Here is a 21883-nt window from a genome sequence, read left to right as displayed (position 1 = left end):
GCTCCCAGGACTAAAAATATAGAGGGGTAAAAAATTCATATTTACCATTTTTATGTGCTGTGAATAGTGCAGCTCCGAGCCATTCCCAGAAGGGAGGATGGTGTTCTTAAACATCTTTTTCTTTTATTTAATGGTTCGTACAGACAAGGTTTTCACCTAATTTTTCATATATTTTTTAAACTTACCGCCTTATTGCATTAGCGGTTGGTGACTCGCCTTGTTGTGTGTCATGTTTTGACTTCAAGGACACTGTCTTTTCACGTGATAGCTATGTCACGCTATGTGGATCTGTAATGTGCTCCCATTTGCCGGGTGTCTGCTGTAAGCATTGGAAGCTTTTGTGGTAACTTCATTACACATTTTATAATATTACTATAATAAACTCTTAATCTTTTCAATAATGTTACCTAAAGTAAAAATAAAATAAATTAATATCATACTGTTGGAAGTGTGATCTTGTGATCTTGTTAGTTCTATGCAAATACTTATTTTTTACATACTTTTTTAAAATACATGTACTTTAACCACATGGTCTTTTGCTGTGCTATGTTTGAATTAAATTGTAAACTGTATTTAGTTGCAACTAGCTGACCCGGCGAACTTTGTTCCGCCTTAATGGCAATAAATAAGCAGATTGTGTTTTTTTTTATTGGAAAAAATACAAAAAAAAATTAAATAACTACATTAATCATCATCATCATATAACGGGGGTTCTACGGCGATTGCCGCTTCCCGCAGTTCAGCCTCCATCTTTTCCTATCTCTCCAATCTCCCTCTTCTAAGCCTCTAGATTGCATTGTTTTTGTAATTTCTCTTCTCCAGGAATTTGGTGGTCTTCCCCTTTTCCTTCTTTCTGGCGGAACATACATTAAGGCTTTCTTTGGCCACCGCTCCTCCTCCATTCTCATCACGTGACCATACCATTGTAATTGCCTTCCTTGTATTCTATCTGAAAGAGTATCTCTAATTCCTGTACGGTTTCGTATTTTCTCATTCCTGATTCTTTCCATTCTCGATACTCGACATGACCTTCTAAGATAATCCATTTCCACAACGTCTACTTTATGTCGTTCATTCTTTGTCATCGTCCAACATTCGGCACCATATGTGGTAATTGGTTCTACACTGCGTTTTCAAGCCTCAGATCTGTGGTATTTCCTCCAATTTTTAAATATTCTGTTTTGCTTATGTTTACAGTAAGCCCCCATTTGGCATATTCCTCAAATAATTTTCGATTCATATAATTTATATCTTCCTCATCGGTTGCAACCACCACCTGATCATCTGCAAACAACAATGTATACAGAGTTTCTTGTCCCACTTCGATGCCCATAAATCTACATTTATTTCTCCAATTCCTCAATGCTTCTTGGACGTATATTTTAAAGAGTGTCGGTGACAAACAGCATCCTTGCTTTAGGCCTTTAGTGACTTTAAATTCATTTGAGGTTCTGGTTCCAATTTTTACACAACTAACTGCATTTTCGTACAATTTATATATCGCTCGGATATACGTCGAATCCAATCCGGACCTTTTGAGGACCTCAAACATTTTCTTTAACGGGACACTATCATATGCTTTCTCAAGGTCTATAAATACCAAATGGGTCCCTCTACTTCTTTCGACACGCTTTTCAATTATTTGTCGTAGGATAAATATATTATCAAGGCAGGATCTCCCGGTACGAAAGCCGCTTTGTTCTTCAATATCTTGTATCTGTCTTTCAACCCTCTTCTTTAATATTCTGCCGTACAACCGGCCCACAGAGCTCGTCACACTAATACCTCTATACTTGGAACAGTCTCTTTTATTCCCTCTCTTATATATGGAGCTTATATAAGATTTATTCCAATCTTTAGGAATTTCCTTGTTTCCACACATACATTTATTGAAAAGATCTACTATTAATTCTAAAAGTGCAGTCGGCCCATATTTAACCAGCTCTATGGGAATGTCTCCATGCCCTGCGGCTTTTCCTTTTTTAACCTCTTTTAAGGTTTCCGTCAATTCAGATAATGTTATTATAGGGATTTTCTATCTTTCGTCTCTGTTGTCTATTAATTCCCTTATCTTTTCCCATCTGTACTCTACTCTATCCTCTTTCAGCAGTTTCGTATAATATTCTTCCCATTCATTTAACTTTATGAGAGAAATGTCTTCATTTTTCCTAAACTGCTTTAATGTTTTCCAAGCTTGCGCCACTTTTGTTCCACCCATAAATCTGTCCAGTTCATCACACTTAGCCTCCCAGTTTATATTTTTCGCCTTATCCACGTCTTTTTTAACTTCTCTATTTCATTTAGCGTATATTTCTCTGTCTTGAGGATCTTTGGATTGAAGCCATATGTGATATGCTAGTTTTTTCTTGAGAACTTTCTCTTCTAGTTCCGTTGACAACCATTCAGGTTTTCCTTTTTTCCGATTTTCAACTTTTCCCAGTGCTTCATCTGCCGCTTCATGAATATATTTTTTAATTACCTCATACAGACTTTCAGGGTCTAAGTCCTTTGTTTCTATATTTTTTATTTTCTGAGCTATTCTAATTTTATATAAGAACTTTGTCGAATCTTGTTTAAAGCTTTCCAGGTTATATTTTATGTTTTCTATGGTTGTTCCTATGTCTGTTACTTCATCATTTTTGTGACTTGATTGTTCTCTTTTAAATGTCACCATTACTTTTGCAATAATCATATGGTGGTCACATCCACATTCTGGCCCTCTAAACACCTTCACGTCCTTCGTTTTTAGTTTAGAATCTTTACGATGAATGAAATAGTCAATTATTGATTTTAAATTCCTGGTAGGCTGCGTCCATGTAAATTTATGTATATTCTTATGGGGGAAGAAACCATTTAATATTTTCAAAGAATGTACCTCGCAAAAATCTATTAATCTTTGACCATTGTCGTTCAGAATGTCTTCTCCATATCTCCCTATTATTTCACTGTTGGAGCTCTTTCCAGTTCTTGCATTAAGATCACCTAAGATCCAAATTTCTTTCTTCTTATTAATTGTGGCTAGAACAGTTGTTAACTTGTTAAAGTACTCTTCCTTGCTGTCAACCCTTGAGTCATCCGTCGGTGCATATGTTCCAATTACCACTATTTCATGGCCATTTTTCTTAATTTCCATGAGGATAATTCTTTCATCTATTTCTTGCCATGATTTAATACATTTTTTCAGTTTCTGATGTATTGCTATAGACACTCCCCTTTTAGCTCGTTCGCTCTTTTCTACGCCACTATAGAAATGCAGGTATTCGTTTATCTTTTCATTTCCTCTTCCTTTTTTCTTTACTTCAGTTAATACACAGATGTCTAGTTTCATTTTACTCAGTTCACGGAAGACCTCCTCCTGTTTTGTCCTTATTCCTTGTATGTTCCAAGCACCCAAATAACTACATTAACTACTACATTAATCATTCATTATTATTTCTGTATTTTAGTACATAGGTTGCTCTTCACTTAAGTACCTTGTGATACACGACATTTTTTGTTTTATTATCAGGCGCAAAAACAAACAACGCAGATGGTCTTCCGACCCGTGAACATGCCACGTATAATTGACTATGGGAAAAACATGAATGTTCTAGATTTAAACCACAAACTTTTAAGGATTGGCCTTGTGATTTGTTGATGGTCATGGCAAATGCAAGACGTATCGGAAATTGAAGTCTTTTAAATTCAAACGGCATATCGGTTGGGATCATCGGGATCCTCGGAATGAGAACTTCCTCATCTTTGAATTTTCCTATCATTATCGTAGCGTAAATTACATTGTTCGTCAATTTACTAACCACCAAACGCGTACCGTTGCACAGTTTTGGTTGGTTTATGTTTCGAAGCATGATTACTACGGAGCCAACCTTTAGGCGTAAATTGTGCGGTGGTAAGCCAGGCACGTCCAAAGAGTTTAAAAATTCAATTGGATAGTTGGTGGCTTCATCTTCATTTGTGACGCAGTCAATAGATTTGAATGAATGCATTGTTCCAATGATCCTATTTTGAATTATGTAGTTCAGGTCATCTACATCTTTATTCTTAGCCGCTAAAATTGCTCGCTCACTCAACCATTCATTATTTTTGTAGTTAGAAATAATATTTGGAAATATATTGTTGATAAGTTCGTCTTTTGATGAGACAAAATTACAGAAATTATTTGGAAATGATATTAATCCGCTCGATTCATCGACAGCTACTTGACCATTACCGATAGTCAGCAATTGCTCCGAGAAATCTTCAGCAGATGTATCATTAAGCAATGTAACTCTCATGTTTGTTGTCAGCTGCAGTTTCTTCACATAGCGCCATAGATTTGACGATTTGAGGCAAGCGTTTATTTCATCGTCAGCCGTAGATCTTGGAATTACTGGCAGTATTTGGCGGAAATCGCCAGACAGTAAAATCATTGCTCCTCCAAAACATCTCGAGTCATTTCGTAAATCTTTTAATGTTCGGTTAAGTGCTTCTAATGCACGTTTATGCGCCATTGTGCATTCGTCCCAGATGATGATTTTCGATGCCGCTAAAACTTTGGCCATTGCTGAGTGTTTTGCAATATTGCACGTTGGTTCTTCAATAGTTTGAAGATTTAACGGTAATTTGAATGCTGAATGAGCCGTACGGCATCCTTCTAACAATGTGGCTGCTATTCCAGAAGAAGCAACTGCAACAGCTATGTTGGATCTCGCCCGAACAGTTGCTAAAACTAATGACATAAGGAATGTCTTGCCAGTTCCACCAGGGGCATCTAGGAAATATAAACCACCATTTTCATCAGCGATTGCCTTCATTAAAGTATCATAAACTTTCTTTTGTTGGTAATTCAACAGGGGTATATTCCTTTGAACTACTAAATCTAATTCCTGGTGATCATATTCACGTTCCCGTTCCAATTCTCGATTAAATGCGTCATTCATTTCACGATTTGGCGCTGGCATTCCTAACCTGATTAATAAATTACCGCACATGAGGTAACACATATCTTCGATCAAGAGTAAAGCAAGATTATGTATCTCCTCATTCATCTCAATATCGTGATTTCTGGAACTGACACGACTTTGATGTAAAATATCTTCTGACATACTATCCTTGTATTTGTGCCTCAGGTTACATGGGTTTGATGGAAAACATGTCGAAATTATGATAGCGAATAATGTGCGTATCTGACTTGGAGATGCAGAGATAATGGCTTCAGCGATTGTCGTATCCCAATGGGTATCGTTTTCTAATAAGTTCAATTCTTCACATGCAGCACGATATGTTGGGAATATTAACCCATTAACAGTTCGTAGTGTCTCAAATGAAGTTGGCCCACGCACATTTACCAGCAACAACCGCAAATAGAAACATTCATCATTCTTTGGATGAACTGTATACATACGACCAAGAGCATCAGTAGAACGCACATCTGGATACCCAGGAACCGCATCACCTTGCTTCCGTCTTTGAAAATTCTTGGATGAAGCATTCCAAGTATAATAACGTGGCATCTCCGAGTAAAGCAAAGTTCGTGCAAACTGATCGCTTTGGCAGATTGCAAAAAAAGTGGTCAATGTAGTTGCTGGAGGTGTTTCAGCACGTTGCGTAGCATTCGAAGCCGTGAAATATACTCGTTGACCATTCTCCAGATGCACCGCCAAATGTATAACAGTAGGATGACATTCGTGAATTGAAAATGCGAATATACGCCAAATCGCTTCATTACAGTTCACATAACGACCAACTTGATAGCGTGAAATTTCATCGTTGGTATTTGAGGATTGCAATCCAAAAACCGCCATATCACTGCCTTTCGTGACATATTTGCAAATATATTTTATGGACTTAACTGAATTGCAGTATTCAACGTTGCAATGTGTCTTGAACGTTTTAAAAATAAGTGGCGAATATGGAACAATTCAACTGTTGTCGACAACGAAATCCATTCTTTTTACTTTCGTTGTGACAGTTCGACCGTTGTCATCTGGTGATCGACGCCGATACAGCGGATACCCATCGTTGCCAGTGACAGTCTCCGCCGTTAATTTCCGTGGATATCGTTTAGAGCACTTTCCATCGACCATGCAAGGTGATTGGGGATTGATGGCACCACACGGTCCATGAATCATATTAGTAGTAACAACATCATGTAGGTCTGGATCGACTTCATGATCAGGAATCTCGGCACATATGATATCATCTATTTGGTCAGGCTGAATTCTTTCCACTAACCAAATAAGAATGTGTGCGTGCGGCAGGTCCCGCTTTTGTCATTCGATTGAATACATCCAGCATCGAGTATCTCCAAAGACGCGTTGTTTAACAATAAAGTTCATCAGGGACCGAATTTTTTGCCTGAATATAAGTGTTGTGATGTCGTGTCTATCATTTGATGTTTGTCCGGGAAGCAGCAATTGAGTAATTTCTATCCATTTTGGATTACAGGTAAAAGTAATAAAGACGTAAGGCCGGCCGTAATGACGAGCATATGTCATTGCATCTTGTGCATATTCATGCATATGACGTGGGCTACCAATGTACGTCGCCGGCAGAATAGTTAATCGACCAATATTAGCTGCATTTCCTTCAGTACTAACTGCGTAAACTAAACTGCATCACGTAAATGGATGTACTCCTCAGAACGCAGTTTGGCTTGGTTCAACCTAATAAATGTTAAACGTTCCGTTTCTATTTTTACATACATGTCAACGCAATACTGCTGAAACAATCGACGAAACCGCAGCAAATAGTTGTCAGCATTTTGACGAATCATCAAACGATATGCATAATAATTCATTGAGCTAACTTTCTTTGTAGTTTCTTCAGCTGAAATTAAAAATTTGATAATTAACCATTTCAAAGACAAATAATACAGACATTAACCATTATTAAGATACTGATACTTTACCATTCAATGGATTTATCATTTTAATATTAAAATAATATCCATCTTCTCCTTGCCAAAACATCAGTGGGTATTGCAATGCGTCATATGATCGATGAGTTTCAGATATTTGTTGCAGTTGCCCAGTATCGCGACTTGTAAGCACAATATCGCGTTTTTCCAATTGTTCACCAACAATCAGGATGGCAACTTCGTCTACTGTTGGAGCATTAAATGTGCGTTCGTGTGTTCCAAATGGTCGTTTATCTGCTTTGATGACAACTTTATAGTCATCGTTTGGCATGCGCTCTAAAGCACTCTTAAACAACCTGACCAATGCATGATGTTCATGAAGCAGACACTGCAAGTCTTGAATAATTGCTCGCTTCATTCCTGCATTGATCCCTAGGCGTCGATCAAGTTGTTCTTCCATGTTGCCCATGAAATATATTTGTAAAAATTTATTCTGTGTATCTTCGAAAGGTAGTAATGATCCAATTCGATGGTGAATCTGTCCTTGTATCTACAAAATAAAAACCAGACAGTATTAACTGGGTTATAAACACTTTTTCTGTGGGAGAGTAGAGTTCAGTATTAGCAAATATAATACATACCAATAGATAAAGTAAGTTATTCTTTAACTACATTCTATGTAAGTACAAAAATAAATACCTTAAATGTCGGATTAAATCCTCCTTCTTCGATAATGTCTGCCCCAAATGACGTCATTTGGAAACAACTATTGTATTTTCGAGTATTTGCAAGAAAGTGGCGTGATTCTTGTGTTTCGCCACAAAGCAATGAATACAATGGCTCATGTGGCGGAGTCAACACTGCCAATTTCACTTTACCATTAAGGCAGCCTAATCCAGGCGTTTCTCCGGAAAACTTTAATGCACCACAATACTCGCAAACAACGTCCATTTGCCCAATGCAAACGCTAGGATGCAAGCTGTAATCATTGCTGGAATCGTATCGAAACGCTGCTCGATTCCAATCAGCTAAATATCTTGTTCTGCGTCGCAAATTATCTATTTGTTGCCTTCTGTTGTTCGCTCGACGATTCTGCATTGCCAACCGAGCTGTTTCACGGGCTGCTTCACTTTGCTCTCGTGATTGAGAAGCACGAAGTCGAGCCATACTATCGCGGCGCTGTTCACGTGCAATTTATTGTTCTTCTTCAGTCCTTTCATTTGCAGTATTTTGTATTCTTCTTGCATTACGGCTTTGTCGGGAAAGATTCGATCGTCTTGGTCGCGGCATTATTAATTAAACTTCACTTCACTTCAATCCACTTGTTAATTATTTATTTAATAGAAATAGTGATATATTGATTTCTTACAAATATCAAATTGTCATCCATACGTCATTACATAGCTGTCATTTTGCGTCAATTACATAGCTGTCATTTGTGTTTTGTTATTCCAAGTCTGATTCTTTTTTGTTATACTACGTTTTATAGTGACTAACGTTTCATGTCAAGTCACACGGGAACGCTGTCGAACGGGATAAAAAGTATCCTATGTCCGTCTCCTGGCTCTAAGCTACCTCCCTACCAATTTTCAGCCAAATCTGTTCTGCCGTTCTTGAGTTATAAGTGGTGTAACTAACACGACTTTCTTTATATATATATATATATATATATATATATATATATATATATATATATATATATATATATATATATATATAGATTGATTGATCCAGGGAAAAGTAGAAGGCAAAAGAAATAGAGGTAGATCTCCCACACGATACACGGACCATATTGTTGCTACCATTGGCGCTCCATTGTCAGAATGTGCTAGAATGGCAGAAGATAGAAAAACGTGGAGGAACATTGGGAAATTTAGTTAATAGCTTCATGATATCACGATACCTGCATCAGGTTAACGACTAAGAAGAAGAAGAAGATAGATTGATTGTTTATACAACCTAAGTATTTAATGTCTAGTATCTTAAGCTTCTTTACATTTTACACCATTGCCTGCTACATGTCTTTTTAAGGTAACCCATTTATATTGACTTTTCAAAGAATGTTTCAACCGTTTTAACCATTTCAAATCTAAGTGGCTTTTTTGAAAAGCTCGACATTTAGCGAGCAAGAATACAGCGGCAAGCAATGTGAATAGCTTTAGTAAATGTGTGTTTCGTAATTTTGTATTTTGTTTCTCGCAAACCCTTAAGATAAGGGTATGCGAGAAGACAACACAAGCAAGCAATTTGAGTCTTTTCGGAAGTCAAGAATCTTACGGACAAAGCTAGATTTGTTAGCCATGGGCGTAGCAAAAAGATGTTGGAAAGAAATATTTGTGAAGATGGATTGAACATGTTTCACAGTCTTCTCAACTATGGAAACTAGGTATACTAAGTTTGCATCGGATCTTTGAAACAAGGAAAGTCTAAAAGATCACGCTACAACAGCAGAAAAAAAATTGATTAACCAAAATTGACAAATTGAAATTTTAAAATAAAATAACATGGGTTTTTCAAGTTTTCGTTGATTTTATCAAGTAATATTGTTCTGAGTTTTCCTCTTCTTTTCTGTCTAATGGGTCTTTTAAAAAATATACACATTTTTTATAGATAACAATATATACTGAAAAGTTAAAAAAAGTCCCCTTGAAAAACAATTTTTACATTAACAATTCATTCAAATTCATCAAAACGTTATTGTCTCTTATTGATTAAAAAATGTTTGCAGTGCTTTATTTTGTCCAGTTTATATATAAACTAGACATCAAAGTAAAGAAACTATTCAACGTTCTCATGCATAAAACATGAACTTTCCGAAAACTTGAACCATGAATACTTTCACGTGTAGTAAAGCTTTTATAGTATCTACCTCAAATCTGAATGAACCTATCACGCAATCTATGGCCGGTAATTACAGGGAATAAAAACTAGGCGTGGATAGCCTTCTGACCTCGGGCAGTCGTTGGGGGTATAAATAGAAAACAATTTAAGAAAGATAATTATATATATTTATGGATTAAAAAAATCAATATAAATTACTATTATCATTAAAGATTTAAAGAAAAGCTGGAAGCTCAATTGATAAATAATTTCATAGGCATGGCACTATTCTCCTTTCTTGTTTATTTTATCACCGTCCTCTTGTGGAGTATACCAAGCAAACTGACATAAATCCATCATACTTAACCAAACTGCAATAAATGTTTGAAAAAATATTTCTGTGAAAGTTTTGTTCAGTTTGCGCAAATTACCAAAAGATGATAATCAAGTTCTATTCATTTTGTTATGCGTAAGAATGTATTTTGCTTACTTAGGTACTTCAGAGAGAGTTGTTTGTTTGTACAGTTGCATCAGACACTGCATGTTAATTTACTAAAATGGAAGACGTTATATCTAGTATTTGTGTAAAAGATGGTAATAAGGGAAGTCGAGAGAGAATAGCTAAAGTGTCTAAAAGATCGATTAAAAAAAGTAAAAGGTAAAAACACATTATTTTTTAAGTGCCATCTCCGCGACGAAGGTTGACAATCATCATGGCTATTCTGACCTTCGAGGCAGCTGTTCTGAACAATTGCATTGAGCTACAACCAACCCACTCTCTCACGTTCTTTAACCAGGAAGCGCGTCTTCTTCCTACGCTTCTCCTACCCTCTACTTTTTCTTGAATTATGAGTCTCAAGATGTTGTATCTTTCGCCTCTCATCATATTGCAATTTTCTTTCTTTTATTGTATTTTCCATTTCCCTCTCTCTGCCTATTCTCCTTAACACTTCTGTATTCGTGACTCTATCTAACCATGGAATCCTTAACAATCTTCTAAATGTCTACATTTCAAACGCGTCAAGTCGATTTATTGTATTCCGGTTTGATGTTCCATGATTCAGTTCCATAGTAGAGTACACTGTGTACATAGCATTTAATTAGCCTTATTCTGAGGGCCAATGTCAGATCTTTGCTGCATAAAATATTTTTCATTTTCACAAAGTGCTTTTTCAATTCTCTTATTTCTGCAGTATAATCGTTATTTTCTGTGATTATCGTTTCCAAGTAAGTATATCTTTTTACTCTCTCTATCTGCTGGCTGCCTACCTTTAATATTTCGTTTGTATTGTTGTTCTTACTAATTTTCATAAATTTGATTTTTTTATGTTAAGAGAGACTCCGCATTCTCCACTATATCTGAATATTTTGTTCATTATTCTTTCTCAGTCTCCCAAGTTGCCGGTTATTATGACTGTATCGTCGGCATACCTAATGGTGTTAATTAAACTTCCGTTTACTTTTATGCAGACTGTCTCGTTTACCAAAGCTTCTTATATGATTTCTTCAGAATAAGAATAATAATTAAACAATAACGGCGAGAGTATGCAACCTTGCCTGACCCCTTTCCTTATCTCCACTTCTTCTGTTACTTCTCTTCAAATTTTCACATTTGATCGTTGGCTGTAGTATAAGTTTGATATCAATGCTACATCCCTCACATCCAGATTCTTGTTTTTGAGTACTTCTATAAGTCGGTCATGCTTTACCTTATCGAATGCCTTGTTGTAGTCTATAAAGCATACATAAAAATCTCGATTAACATCCAAACATCTTTGGGTCAGCACGTTAAAAGAAAATAGTGCCTCTCTTGTGCCCACTCCATTCCGAAATCCAAACTGGGAATCACTAATATCCATCTCCAGCTTAGCGTGTATTCTATTACAGATCATTTTTAGCAGGGTTTTTAAGGTATGTGACATTAGACTGATCGTTCGATAATCACTACATTCTTTGGCATTTACTTTCTTTGGCAGACAAGTAAATGTTGATGTCAGCATTTCACGTGGAATGATTCCTGTGGAATAGATTGTGTTCAGTAGTTGGACTAAAAGATCTATGTTTTTTCATTGACCAGTTTTAGCGATTCACTTGGTATTTCATCTGGACCAGCAGCTTTATTATTTTTCATGGACTTTACGTCTTCATGGTCCCTCGTCTGTACTCTGATTATCTTCATATATATTTTCCTGTCTCTGATCATGGAATAATTCCTCTATATATTCTGTCCATCCTCCTAATTTTTGTTCTGTCTCCACCAAAATGTTTCCTTGTTTGTCCAATAGTATACTTAAATTTTTTTTGTTTTACTATCCCAGCTAATTCTTTAACTTTCTTATGGAGATTGAAGTTATTATATTTGTTTTGTAAGTCTTCTATTTCTTGGCATTTTCCAGCAAAATAAGTCTCTTTAGCTTCTCTTATTTTCCTTCTTATTTTATTATGCAGCTGTTGATACTGAGTTATGTTGATATTCTTTTGCCTTCTTCTGTCCTCCATTATTTCCAAGATTTCTTATGTCATCCAATCTTCTTTCTTGCATCTGGTTGTTGTGAGTTCTTTGCGACTTGGTTGGATAATTGCATTTTTAAAGAATTGCCACTGTTGTTCTACATCACCATCAATTGATTCCGGTGTGGATTCTAGGTTTGCATTAATTTCTTGTTTTAGTTTTTCTTTGACGTCTTCTGATTCTAATTTTTGTATGTTTAGTTTATCTTAGTTTGTAGCTTTTTTGTATCTTTTTTAAGTGAAGTAGGAATTTTGCTACAAGAGGATTGTGGTCCGACGCCACGTCTGCACCTGGGTACGCTGATATATGTGGTTTATTAAAATATAGTCCATTTGGTTTCTAACGATTTTATCGACCTTGTCAGCTGGCGATTTCCAAGTGTAAAAGCGTCGTTTAGGCAGTTTGAAGAAAGTATTCATTACAGCAAGATTATGTTCTAGGCAGAATTATATAAGGCGCTCTCCTCTCTCATTTCGAACACCGAGTCCATATGGTCCTACAGTAGACTCACATCTTCCTTCTCCAACTTTGGCGTTAAAATCACCCATGACCAAAAACACATTAACATTTAGTATTTCTAACGGTTTTAAATGCTTATTTAAATTATTTGTAGGTATGAAAATAAAGATCTGTTACTAAAGTAGTTTAAGAGGACATGTAATCATTCAGGTAACTAAATGCCGCCTGAAAGCCTTAATTTCAGCTTTAAATGTACTAATATTAAATTATCTGATGTAAGACGATTAAGCTAATCTTTCTACGCTACGACTGATAAATCAGAGCAAGTACAAAACTATCTTATATGATAACTGTTGGTCCCATAGAATGAAAATGAGGTATCAAGCCAAACCCGCGCTCTCACTCATTTAATACTCTTTATCATGTAACACCCATAAGATATACAGACCCATAAGAGTTTGTTTAAAATTCTTGTCAACAGCTATAGGAATCAGTGAGTGAAGAGTAAATACAGTTTGTAAAAAGAAACACAATACTGTTTATTTGTATTATTGTATTTTACTATTATTGTATTTTATTTGTATTGTAAAATGATTGCATATGTAATACAAAAATATTATTGAATTTATTGGAAACCTAAAAGGCTGCAAAAGTCACTATAACAGATCAAAATCAAAGAAGATCTATTTATCTGCCAACCTAAATATATCAAAATTGTGTCGCCCAGTTCCATAATCAGTTAAATCCAAAATTTAAAAAAATGGACGTTATGATTTCAATGAATTCTTTGTTAGTCTCCTTACATGTGTGTATCTTCAAACTGTTCCAAACTCAGTTACATTGCGTTGAAAATACCGGCTGAAAAGTTCGGACTGTTTCAAAAGCAGTTAAATGTATTCGGTGGTCGGTTTCAAATCCAGTTAAATCTGTCACGGTGTCAAAACAAGTTAAAAGAAATACTAAACCCACATGACCATGAGTTCGGTGCCACAGCCACTGTTAGTTACAAATCGACCACCGAAGCAGGTAGTTAAACATTTTTTGTGAGAAATAGAAGCACTTGTATTGTAGTATTGAGACAAACCTAAAAGCATAACACTATTTTTTTTTTCAAAACATTAAAATAAACCATAACAGGTGCTTTTACTGGACGATACAGTTCTTAATATCATGGAGGGGCCAGCGGAAAATCCTGAAATCGTTGATAATGTTGAAGTAATAGCAGAGGCAACTGGTTCTTTGGCTAAAAAACGAAAAAGCAATCCTTCCACTTGGAAAAAAACCATTGCAAAAGTATCTAGGTAAGTTAATTGTAATTATTATAATAAAAATTTATACAGTGTTTCGTCAATATGCCAACAACCTTCATTATTTTACAGTGACGTAGAAGTTATTGGGATAAAAACCCAAAATTTACTCTGTATCTGCGCCTCTGGAAATGATCAATTTAGAAAAAAATGCTTGTTTTATCAAGTAGTACTAGTATACAAACTTTCATCATATCTACAGTAGGTACTAAAATTTTAAGAGATATCGGCAAACAATACAAAAAAAGTATCTCAACAACGACACATTTTGAATGGTATGTTAACATAACCATTTTTAATGTTTTTTAGAGATATACTTTTATCCCCTGAAATTTATTGGCACATTTACGAGACACCTTTTATAATCCGTTATTATTCGTCTTTACTTATACCTTTAGATTCAGGCTAATCTTTCCTAAACTCTCATAACGTCAACTACAGCGAAAGCGATTAGGTAACTGAAAGTGTAACAAATTTGTTTTTTTAGGCACCGTCCAAAGGGATTTCCTCAAATGCCAAACTGCAAACATCCAAGCAAAAGCAAGTATCGATGCTCAGAGCTTTCCTTGCAAGACGTAACAAAAATCCATCGCAGATATTACAAAGATGCGGACCTACAATCGAAGACACAATTTATTCTGCAACATGTTATGGTTTTTTCTGCAAAAAGAACCCGGATTCCAGAACGTACCTCAAAAAGAATGGTAAGCACTAGTTTCTACTTACCTAAGCAAAGACACAATAAAACAGAAAATATTAAAGTGTGTCGAGCGGCATTACTTGCAATACTTCAAGAAAGTCGAAACCGGGTGCAGTTACTTTGCCAAAAATTTCTTCAGACAGGTGTACTCCCATCTGAAACTCGTGGAGGAGCCCGCCACGTTGAAAAGTTTAACACAAAGAAAGAAAGCATCAAAACTTTTATTAAATCTTTTGTACCAGTGCAGAAACACTACTGTAGAGCAAAGAACAAACACAGACAATATCTTCCGAGTGAACTGAGCATTAAAAAAATGTGGTATATGTACAGTGAGCAACATCCAACTCCCAAATTAACATGCAAGTATGATTTCTTCAGAAACGTGTTTGCCACCAATTTTAATATCGGGTTTGATGCCCCATACACTGATAAGTGTTCTACATGTATACGACTTGAATGCGAGACAGCAACCGAAAAGGATGGTGACAAACGAGCAGCTTTAAAATTGGAGTTGAAAGTCCATAAAGTTCGTGCTGAGAAATTTTATATGTTCTTACGAGAGAACAATGATAACGAGCTTGTGTTCAGCTATGACTGCCAAAAAAACTTGGTGTTGCCTAAAATACCTGATCAGGCTGCGTACTATAAGCGTCAGTTGTATCTTTATAACTTTGTTATATGTGAGGGGCACTCCAAAGCCACACGAAATTGCCACAACACATTCTCCTATCTTTGGACAGAAAACCAGTATCAAAAGGGATCCAATCAAATAGCATCTGCTTTGTACCATAGATTACAGAACTCGAACTTTGAAAATGTCACCACAGTCAAACTCTTTTCTGATGGTTGTGGGGGACAAAATAAAAACACCATTGTTGTTGGTATGCTTATCAGTTGGCTTATTAAGGATGCTCCTCGTAACGTGAATAAGGTGGTACTATACTTTCCTGTAGTCGGACATTCGTTCATCCCGCCAGACCGAGTCTTTGGAATTTTAGAACGACAGTTTCAAAATTTCAGTGTTATCAACAATCCAGACGAATACACTGATATCAATAAAAAATACCTGTACTGTGATAAAGCTGGGTGCAGACTGCTCTGTCAGTAACTGGAAAAGTGTCACAGAAGCTGTGGTAAAACCTCCAGGACAGTGGCATTTCCAATTTCAAAAAGCTAAAAAATTCATTTTCACACGATCTACAAGAAATCCAAACACAGCTTTGATCCAAGGAGAGGCCAACTACAACTTTGAAACGGGTTAGCCCAAGTCAGTTTTAAAAAGAGGAAAAATTTTCGGAAATCAAGCTGTTCCGGAAATACCAGAAGGTGTGGCAGTTAAAGACGCGAAAATTAAAGATATAAAGTGTTTATTGGATCTCCATTATGGAACAGACTGGAAAAACAACCAGAAGTTAAAGTTTTTTGAGGAAATGTTGCAACAACCAATCGATCCTGTAGATGACGAAGAAGATGATTTTGAACTGAATGCTGAGGACGAATCTATTGATTAAAAAAATAGACACCAAATACTATTAAAAAAATGTACGAATAAAACTTTTCAGTAAAAATTGCTTCATTATTGTAACAATCTAACTAAAGCAAAAATTTTGCCCTCACAACAATATAATACTATGACATAATAGTTTCAAAAGTAGTTAAATCCTATTACTGTTCCAAAATCAGCTATAATAAATTTTTAATATTTTACAGTGCCTACATTTTTTCTTTAATTTTATACAATTTTTATTAGGAAAAAGCTTTATTTTTTAATTTTTTTTTGATAACAACTTTATCACGTTCCCTATGACGGTAGGTACGCAACTAGTTATTGGCCTATTCCCACAAATTTTTTCAAGTGGATTTAACTGATTTTGGAAATGGGTGACTCAATTACATAAACTTTATAACTCACAATGTATAGATAATAACCATATCTCCCCCATATTTTCTTCCCCTGCATCTGATTGCTGTTCTCTGTGTACTCGATTAAAGCACAAAATTAAAATAAATAGCAAATGATGACAAGGAAAAAAAGGGACTTGATGTTACAGTAGAGAATTCATAATAAAAGAGGCAAGGCTTTTTATGAGTTTGCAAGAGAAATGCTACCGGATTCAATCACCTTTTGCTTTGATTTGCAGCAAGTACAGCCCCCTCCACGAACATCTATTAATGATGCTTTTTTATGTTCAACAAGTGAGTTTTTACATTTTATGCTGTGTCAACATGCACACTAAAAGTCCCGTATTCTACACATGGACAGAAGATATTGATGGACGAGGATCAATGGAAGTATTATCTGCTTTGCTTTTGTCATCTGGATTCATTAAATCTTGAAAATAAACAAAAAGTTCCTTTATTTTGTGACGGATGTGAAGGGCAAAATAAAAACACCCATGTTATCCATACTCTCTACTATTAGCTGATGAAAAAATCGCCTGAAAACTTAACTGAAATTCATCTTACATTCCCTGTTAGAGGTCACAACTTCTTACCAGCTGGCAGAGTATTTGGGCGCATTGAAAAAACCGTAAGGAAATGTGCTTCTTTAAAGACAAAAAAAGAATATAAAGAAATTGACAACTCTTTTGGAGTTCTAAAAAGCCTTTCATCTGATTGGATTCTGTATGATGTTAAGCAATTGCAATCATATTTAAAAAAAATTGAAGGAATATCACATGTTAAAAGAATTATATTGAAGAAAAATCATCCTTCACCAATAACCATTACTTACTTCGAACACTTTAGGTTCGAAAGTAACTCTGAAGTTTCTGAAACGTTGCTTAAGAAAGGTAAAAAAGACTCACATGAACTTGGCACTAGAAACTGCGAGATTAGGAAGACCACTAAAAGAAAAGAAAAAAAATCGTTAAAACATTTACTGATACAAGAATTTGGAAATACGTGAGAAGAAGAAAAAGACTTTAAATAGTATAAGGACATTCTAGAAAACCGAAAAGATGACACCGCTAATGAAGGTAATGAAATGGAAAAGGAATGTGATTGTCTAGAAGATGATACAGGCCTACGTATTTGAGAAGCTTTGTTTTATAAATAAATAATAGTATTTTCGTATACTGGTGTTTTATTTTCGACATTTAGGTATTTACTTATTTAGCAAAATGACATAAATCCAACCAACGGTTAAGCAAAACGAAATAAATCTATTTATATTGAGCAAAATGCTATAAATCCACACAATGTTTAAGCAAACTGAGATAAATCCAACAAAATGAAAACTTTAAAAATTGGAAACTCCGAACTTTAACACAAAACTGCAACTTTGTGTCAAAAATAAACTTATTAATAGAGTTCTTTAGTCAATAAAATATTTACTTTGACATGAATTCGGTGTCACCAACCTGTGTCGATTTGTGAGTCATGTGGCAAGCCGAAGTTTTTAACTATATTTTTTTATTTGAAAATTAAAAAAAATGAGTTGTGGAAAAAATACAAGTTTATTATCGTATAATAAAAGACAGAAGATAAGATTATGTATTTTTTTTTAGGAAAAATATACAGTTTCGAGGGAGGAAACTCAAGTTTTATTAAAATATTGTTTACTTTTGTCTTATCATCTTCTCTATGACTGGTCTACTACTTGTTGTAATTCGTCATAACATTTTTTCCTTATTGTTTAAAAATTGTTATTTACTGGGCCGTATACTCCTATGATGTTCAGGTCTGTCTTCCTTTTCTTCATTCTTATCTTTGTTGTTACAATCCTTTCTGATATGTATTGACACTCTTTTTGATCCGATTTTGGTACCCTTGATGTATTAGTAAGGTTACATTTTTCTTGGGCCCCTTTTCTTTTGTCACTCCGCTGTAGATTGTAACGAATATTTTGCCTTCTGAGCTCCTCAGAGACTTGATAAGAATAAAAGTAAAGGAATGACTAAGGAATAAAGGAGAGGGGGTTAAAGGAAAATAAATGAGTTAATCAACAAATTAGAGATAATAGAGGTCCTTCATGCTCAAAGCATCTAGCACCCTGAACAAAATATATTTTGGTTGTATTAAATTCGGTACATAAAAGCCTGAAATTTTATTTGTGAGTGTGCTGTACTAAGTTGTTGACTAAGAGAGGGGAGCAATGGTTGATTAAGGGTTTTGGTAAAGTGGGAAATAGTGAATTCTGATGAATTGTTGGGTTATGTTTAAATGGTTACTGAGTTTAGAACTAATGAGTGCATGGTAGATATATGAAATGACAGAGAACTAGCAAAAGAAAAAAGAATGGACAGGAATATGATGTAAACGTGAAGATTGTAAAAATGATGAAATAGTGAGGTATGGTAGATATGGTAGGTTATGAAGTTAACAATAGGGACGGAAAAAATTTTGGATAGAGGGTTGTGACAATAGTGTAAAGAGAATGGTTGTTTAAAAGCAACAATTGTTGAGAAGGATTAAGGTGTTGACGTTTATAGAGGAAGGTCAGATAAAGAAGATGAGGTGAATTTGAGAAGTGTGGGTTATGAGAAGAGTTGTCGGTGTAAGGGTTGAAAGTCACGGTTGAAAGATACATGGCGATTAACGCAGTTGGGGCTTCTTTGCTTTTCTTTGATTATTTCCAAGTCTTCATATAGATCTAATTTTAGAAAAAAATTTTGAGATATATTATGTAACAAAGAGACGTCTTCTGGTATGTTGAGGGTATGTTTATGTTGTGCAAGATGTTGTGAGAAGGTGGAAGTGTTCTCTTTTTTAGTGTGTTCTAGGGAACGGGAAGTTAGTGATCTACAGGTTCTACCTATATATGTAGCATCACAATCAGAGCACTGTAATTTGTAAACACCACTACGATCCATGTAGTTGATGCGATCTTTTGAATTGGTTAAACATTGTCCTAGATTGTTCAGGACTTTAAAAGAAATGTGGGTATTCTCAACAGATCTTTTTAGGATATATCTGATATCTCCAGAAAGACGTTCTTGAAGGTATGGTAAGGAAGCATAATGAGGTTTAATGGTCAAGTCTCTGGGGAACGCAGCCTCTCTCAATAGTTTGAGTTGTCTCTTATGAATAAGTTTGTTAATGAGGTTGGGGTCATACCCATTGTTGGATGCTATTTGCTTTAGAATATTGAGTTCTGTGTGGTAGTTGGATTGTGATAGTGGGATTGTTTCTAGGCGGTGAATATAACTATGGAAGGCTGCATATTTATGTGACATTGGGTGGTTGGAAGATAAAGGTATAATATGGTCGGTTTGTGTAGGTTTCCTATAGATACTGAAATCGAAATGGTCGTTTAATCTGAAGTAAAATTTAATTAAAATATTAAACATCAAATAATATTATCAACATCATGTACAATCTTTGGTAACATAATATATTTTAAAGGGTTTTTACCCAAATATTTTGGTGGCTCAGGCATGGTAACCTGTAAGTATAACCATTTTTCTTTTTTAACCTTAGTCAAAATTTTAAACCACATTTGCTTTAATTAAATGGTTTATACTTATTTTAGGTATTTTAACCTGATGATGGAACTGTTGTTCCGAAAACGTTCGTGTTTTTAATGTAGCCCTTTTAAGGGTTTTTATAAAATATACCCATATACAAAGATTAACCTCTTTTTGTGATACGTGGTATACAGCCAGCTGCAGGAATTATTTTCCTTGTGGATTTTTTTTTAATACAAAATAACAAATAGACACTTACTATGTCCTATCCGTTTACAAACTCTAGAAGTTGGAGATACCACAAAACTTACAATTGTTACGGGGCTATAATTTGTAGCAGAAATAAATTATTACAACTAAAAAATTTATCTTTTTAAATGAAACTATGCATAGTGGTTAACCTTTTTCTAAAAAAACCAAAACAAATATCTCAAATAGATTAGATATTTACCAGATGTCAAAAATAATAAAGCTAGCTGTCATATGTCAAAACTAAATCTTAAACTGAGAACAAATAAAATGACAGCTAGGCCACGCCCTAAGATCTAAAATTTTAATTATTACAATTTCTTTAAATTATGAAAGCAATTATTAATGAAAAAATGTCTATCTTTACTTTAAAAGTTCAAACAAAAAAAGTTACCTGGATTTCACTAAAATGCACTTTTACTTTAAATTTCTGAGGTTGGGAACTGGAATCATACTGGAGATTTACGGCTACGCAAAAAACTGCATTTCACACTGCGAATTGTATTCTGAAACGGCTTCTTAGGACATACAAATTTGAGGTTGAAATTGGGCCACTGGACGCAAACCTTGGACTCGCCTTTTTAAAAAACTGTAACCATCGTGGTTATTTTTAAAAGTTGTTGTAAACGACACAAATTTCTTAGATACTTAGAAACATGGAAGCAGTGATTACTCTTTTAAAACTGACACATTACATAGAGTATAATTCACTATTTTCAACGGTTTTTTTTCGACTCAACTAAACACGTCTGTTTTCCATGACCAAAATTTTAAACATTCTTTAATTACACAATTAACTGCCACAAAACTACTTATTTTCCATAAAAAGGACGAGAAACGAAAAAACTACGAATTTGAAGCTAAATTCGGACTCCAATAAAACTAAACACGCCTTTAACAGCGGCCGGCCTTACCGAGAGTGAGTAATTATCTTTTAAATTCATTCGCCCAATTTAGCATAAGCAAAACATATAAACGGGAATATTTATTTGAAACGCAGAATATTAAGCGGATTCGATCAAAAGAAAATACCAAAGAAATACGCGTCCGTGATACATAAACAAACTTAAAATATTTTTATATCAACTCGGCGACGCAAAGAGGAATTGAAATAATATTTTCGGTATTTTAATACATATACGAGGGGATTTCAATATATACCAAGTAATTTACAAATGCTACAAGATTAGTATATATACATCTAATTTTTTTTTTTCCTCTTCTTGTTTCCTGTAGAACGCATATGAGGGGTGTAAAATCAAAGGCGGCAATCTCCACCTTTTCTTGTTTTGAGTTAGGGACGCCATCTGTTGCGTTTTTTTTTTTATTATCTAAGATAAAACTATTTGTAAGAACTAAAAGCGGCCTTAACTTTATACAATTCGCAGTAAAAAGTTCATGTTGGTTCATAGCTGAGTGCGTATCAAACACGGCAATCTCCGCTGCGGCCAATAAGAACCACGTAGCGCATGCACGTGATCAACACTTGGTTAGATTTGCCGTTACATCGTGCTATTATAATTTGTTTTAGTTTTGACAGTCGTTACATTGCTTTTGTGCTTTTCCTAAACTATAGTTGTGTCTAATAAA

The 21883-nt window shown here is 35.0% G+C and overlaps 2 protein-coding genes across 3 annotated transcripts in view; both read left to right on the top strand.

Annotated features, from left to right (window-relative positions):
- LOC140450276 (probable ATP-dependent RNA helicase DHX35) overlaps positions 1 to 21883 on the top strand; it is a 332996-nt gene that overhangs the window by 229671 nt on the left and 81442 nt on the right. The gene's annotated exons all lie outside the window — the stretch shown is intronic.
- LOC140449936 (uncharacterized) lies at positions 13659 to 16147 on the top strand. The gene is made up of 3 exons (XM_072543352.1): positions 13659 to 13930; positions 14424 to 15736; positions 15963 to 16147. Exons 1-3 carry the CDS (start codon positions 13800 to 13802, stop codon positions 16145 to 16147), a joined length of 1629 nt encoding a protein of 542 aa, XP_072399453.1. The 5' UTR covers positions 13659 to 13799.

The sequence above is a fragment of the Diabrotica undecimpunctata genome, chromosome 9 (assembly GCF_040954645.1).
Source record: "Diabrotica undecimpunctata isolate CICGRU chromosome 9, icDiaUnde3, whole genome shotgun sequence".
Lineage (NCBI taxonomy): Eukaryota > Metazoa > Arthropoda > Insecta > Coleoptera > Chrysomelidae > Diabrotica > Diabrotica undecimpunctata.
The sequence above is the reverse complement of the archived record's forward strand: the minus strand, read 5'-3'. Positions and strand labels throughout refer to the sequence as shown.

Bases quoted from the DNA above. Each gene is read 5' to 3' on its own strand.
- LOC140449936 (XM_072543352.1), top strand. From the start codon at position 13,800: ATGGAGGGGCCAGCGGAAAATCCTGAAATCGTTGATAATGTTGAAGTA. The intron at 13,931-14,423 runs GTAAGTTAATTG...TTGTTTTTTTAG, and splicing joins ACCATTGCAAAAGTATCTAG to GCACCGTCCAAAGGGATTTC. The intron at 15,737-15,962 runs GTCAGTAACTGG...AAATACCAGAAG, and splicing joins AGCTGGGTGCAGACTGCTCT to GTGTGGCAGTTAAAGACGCG.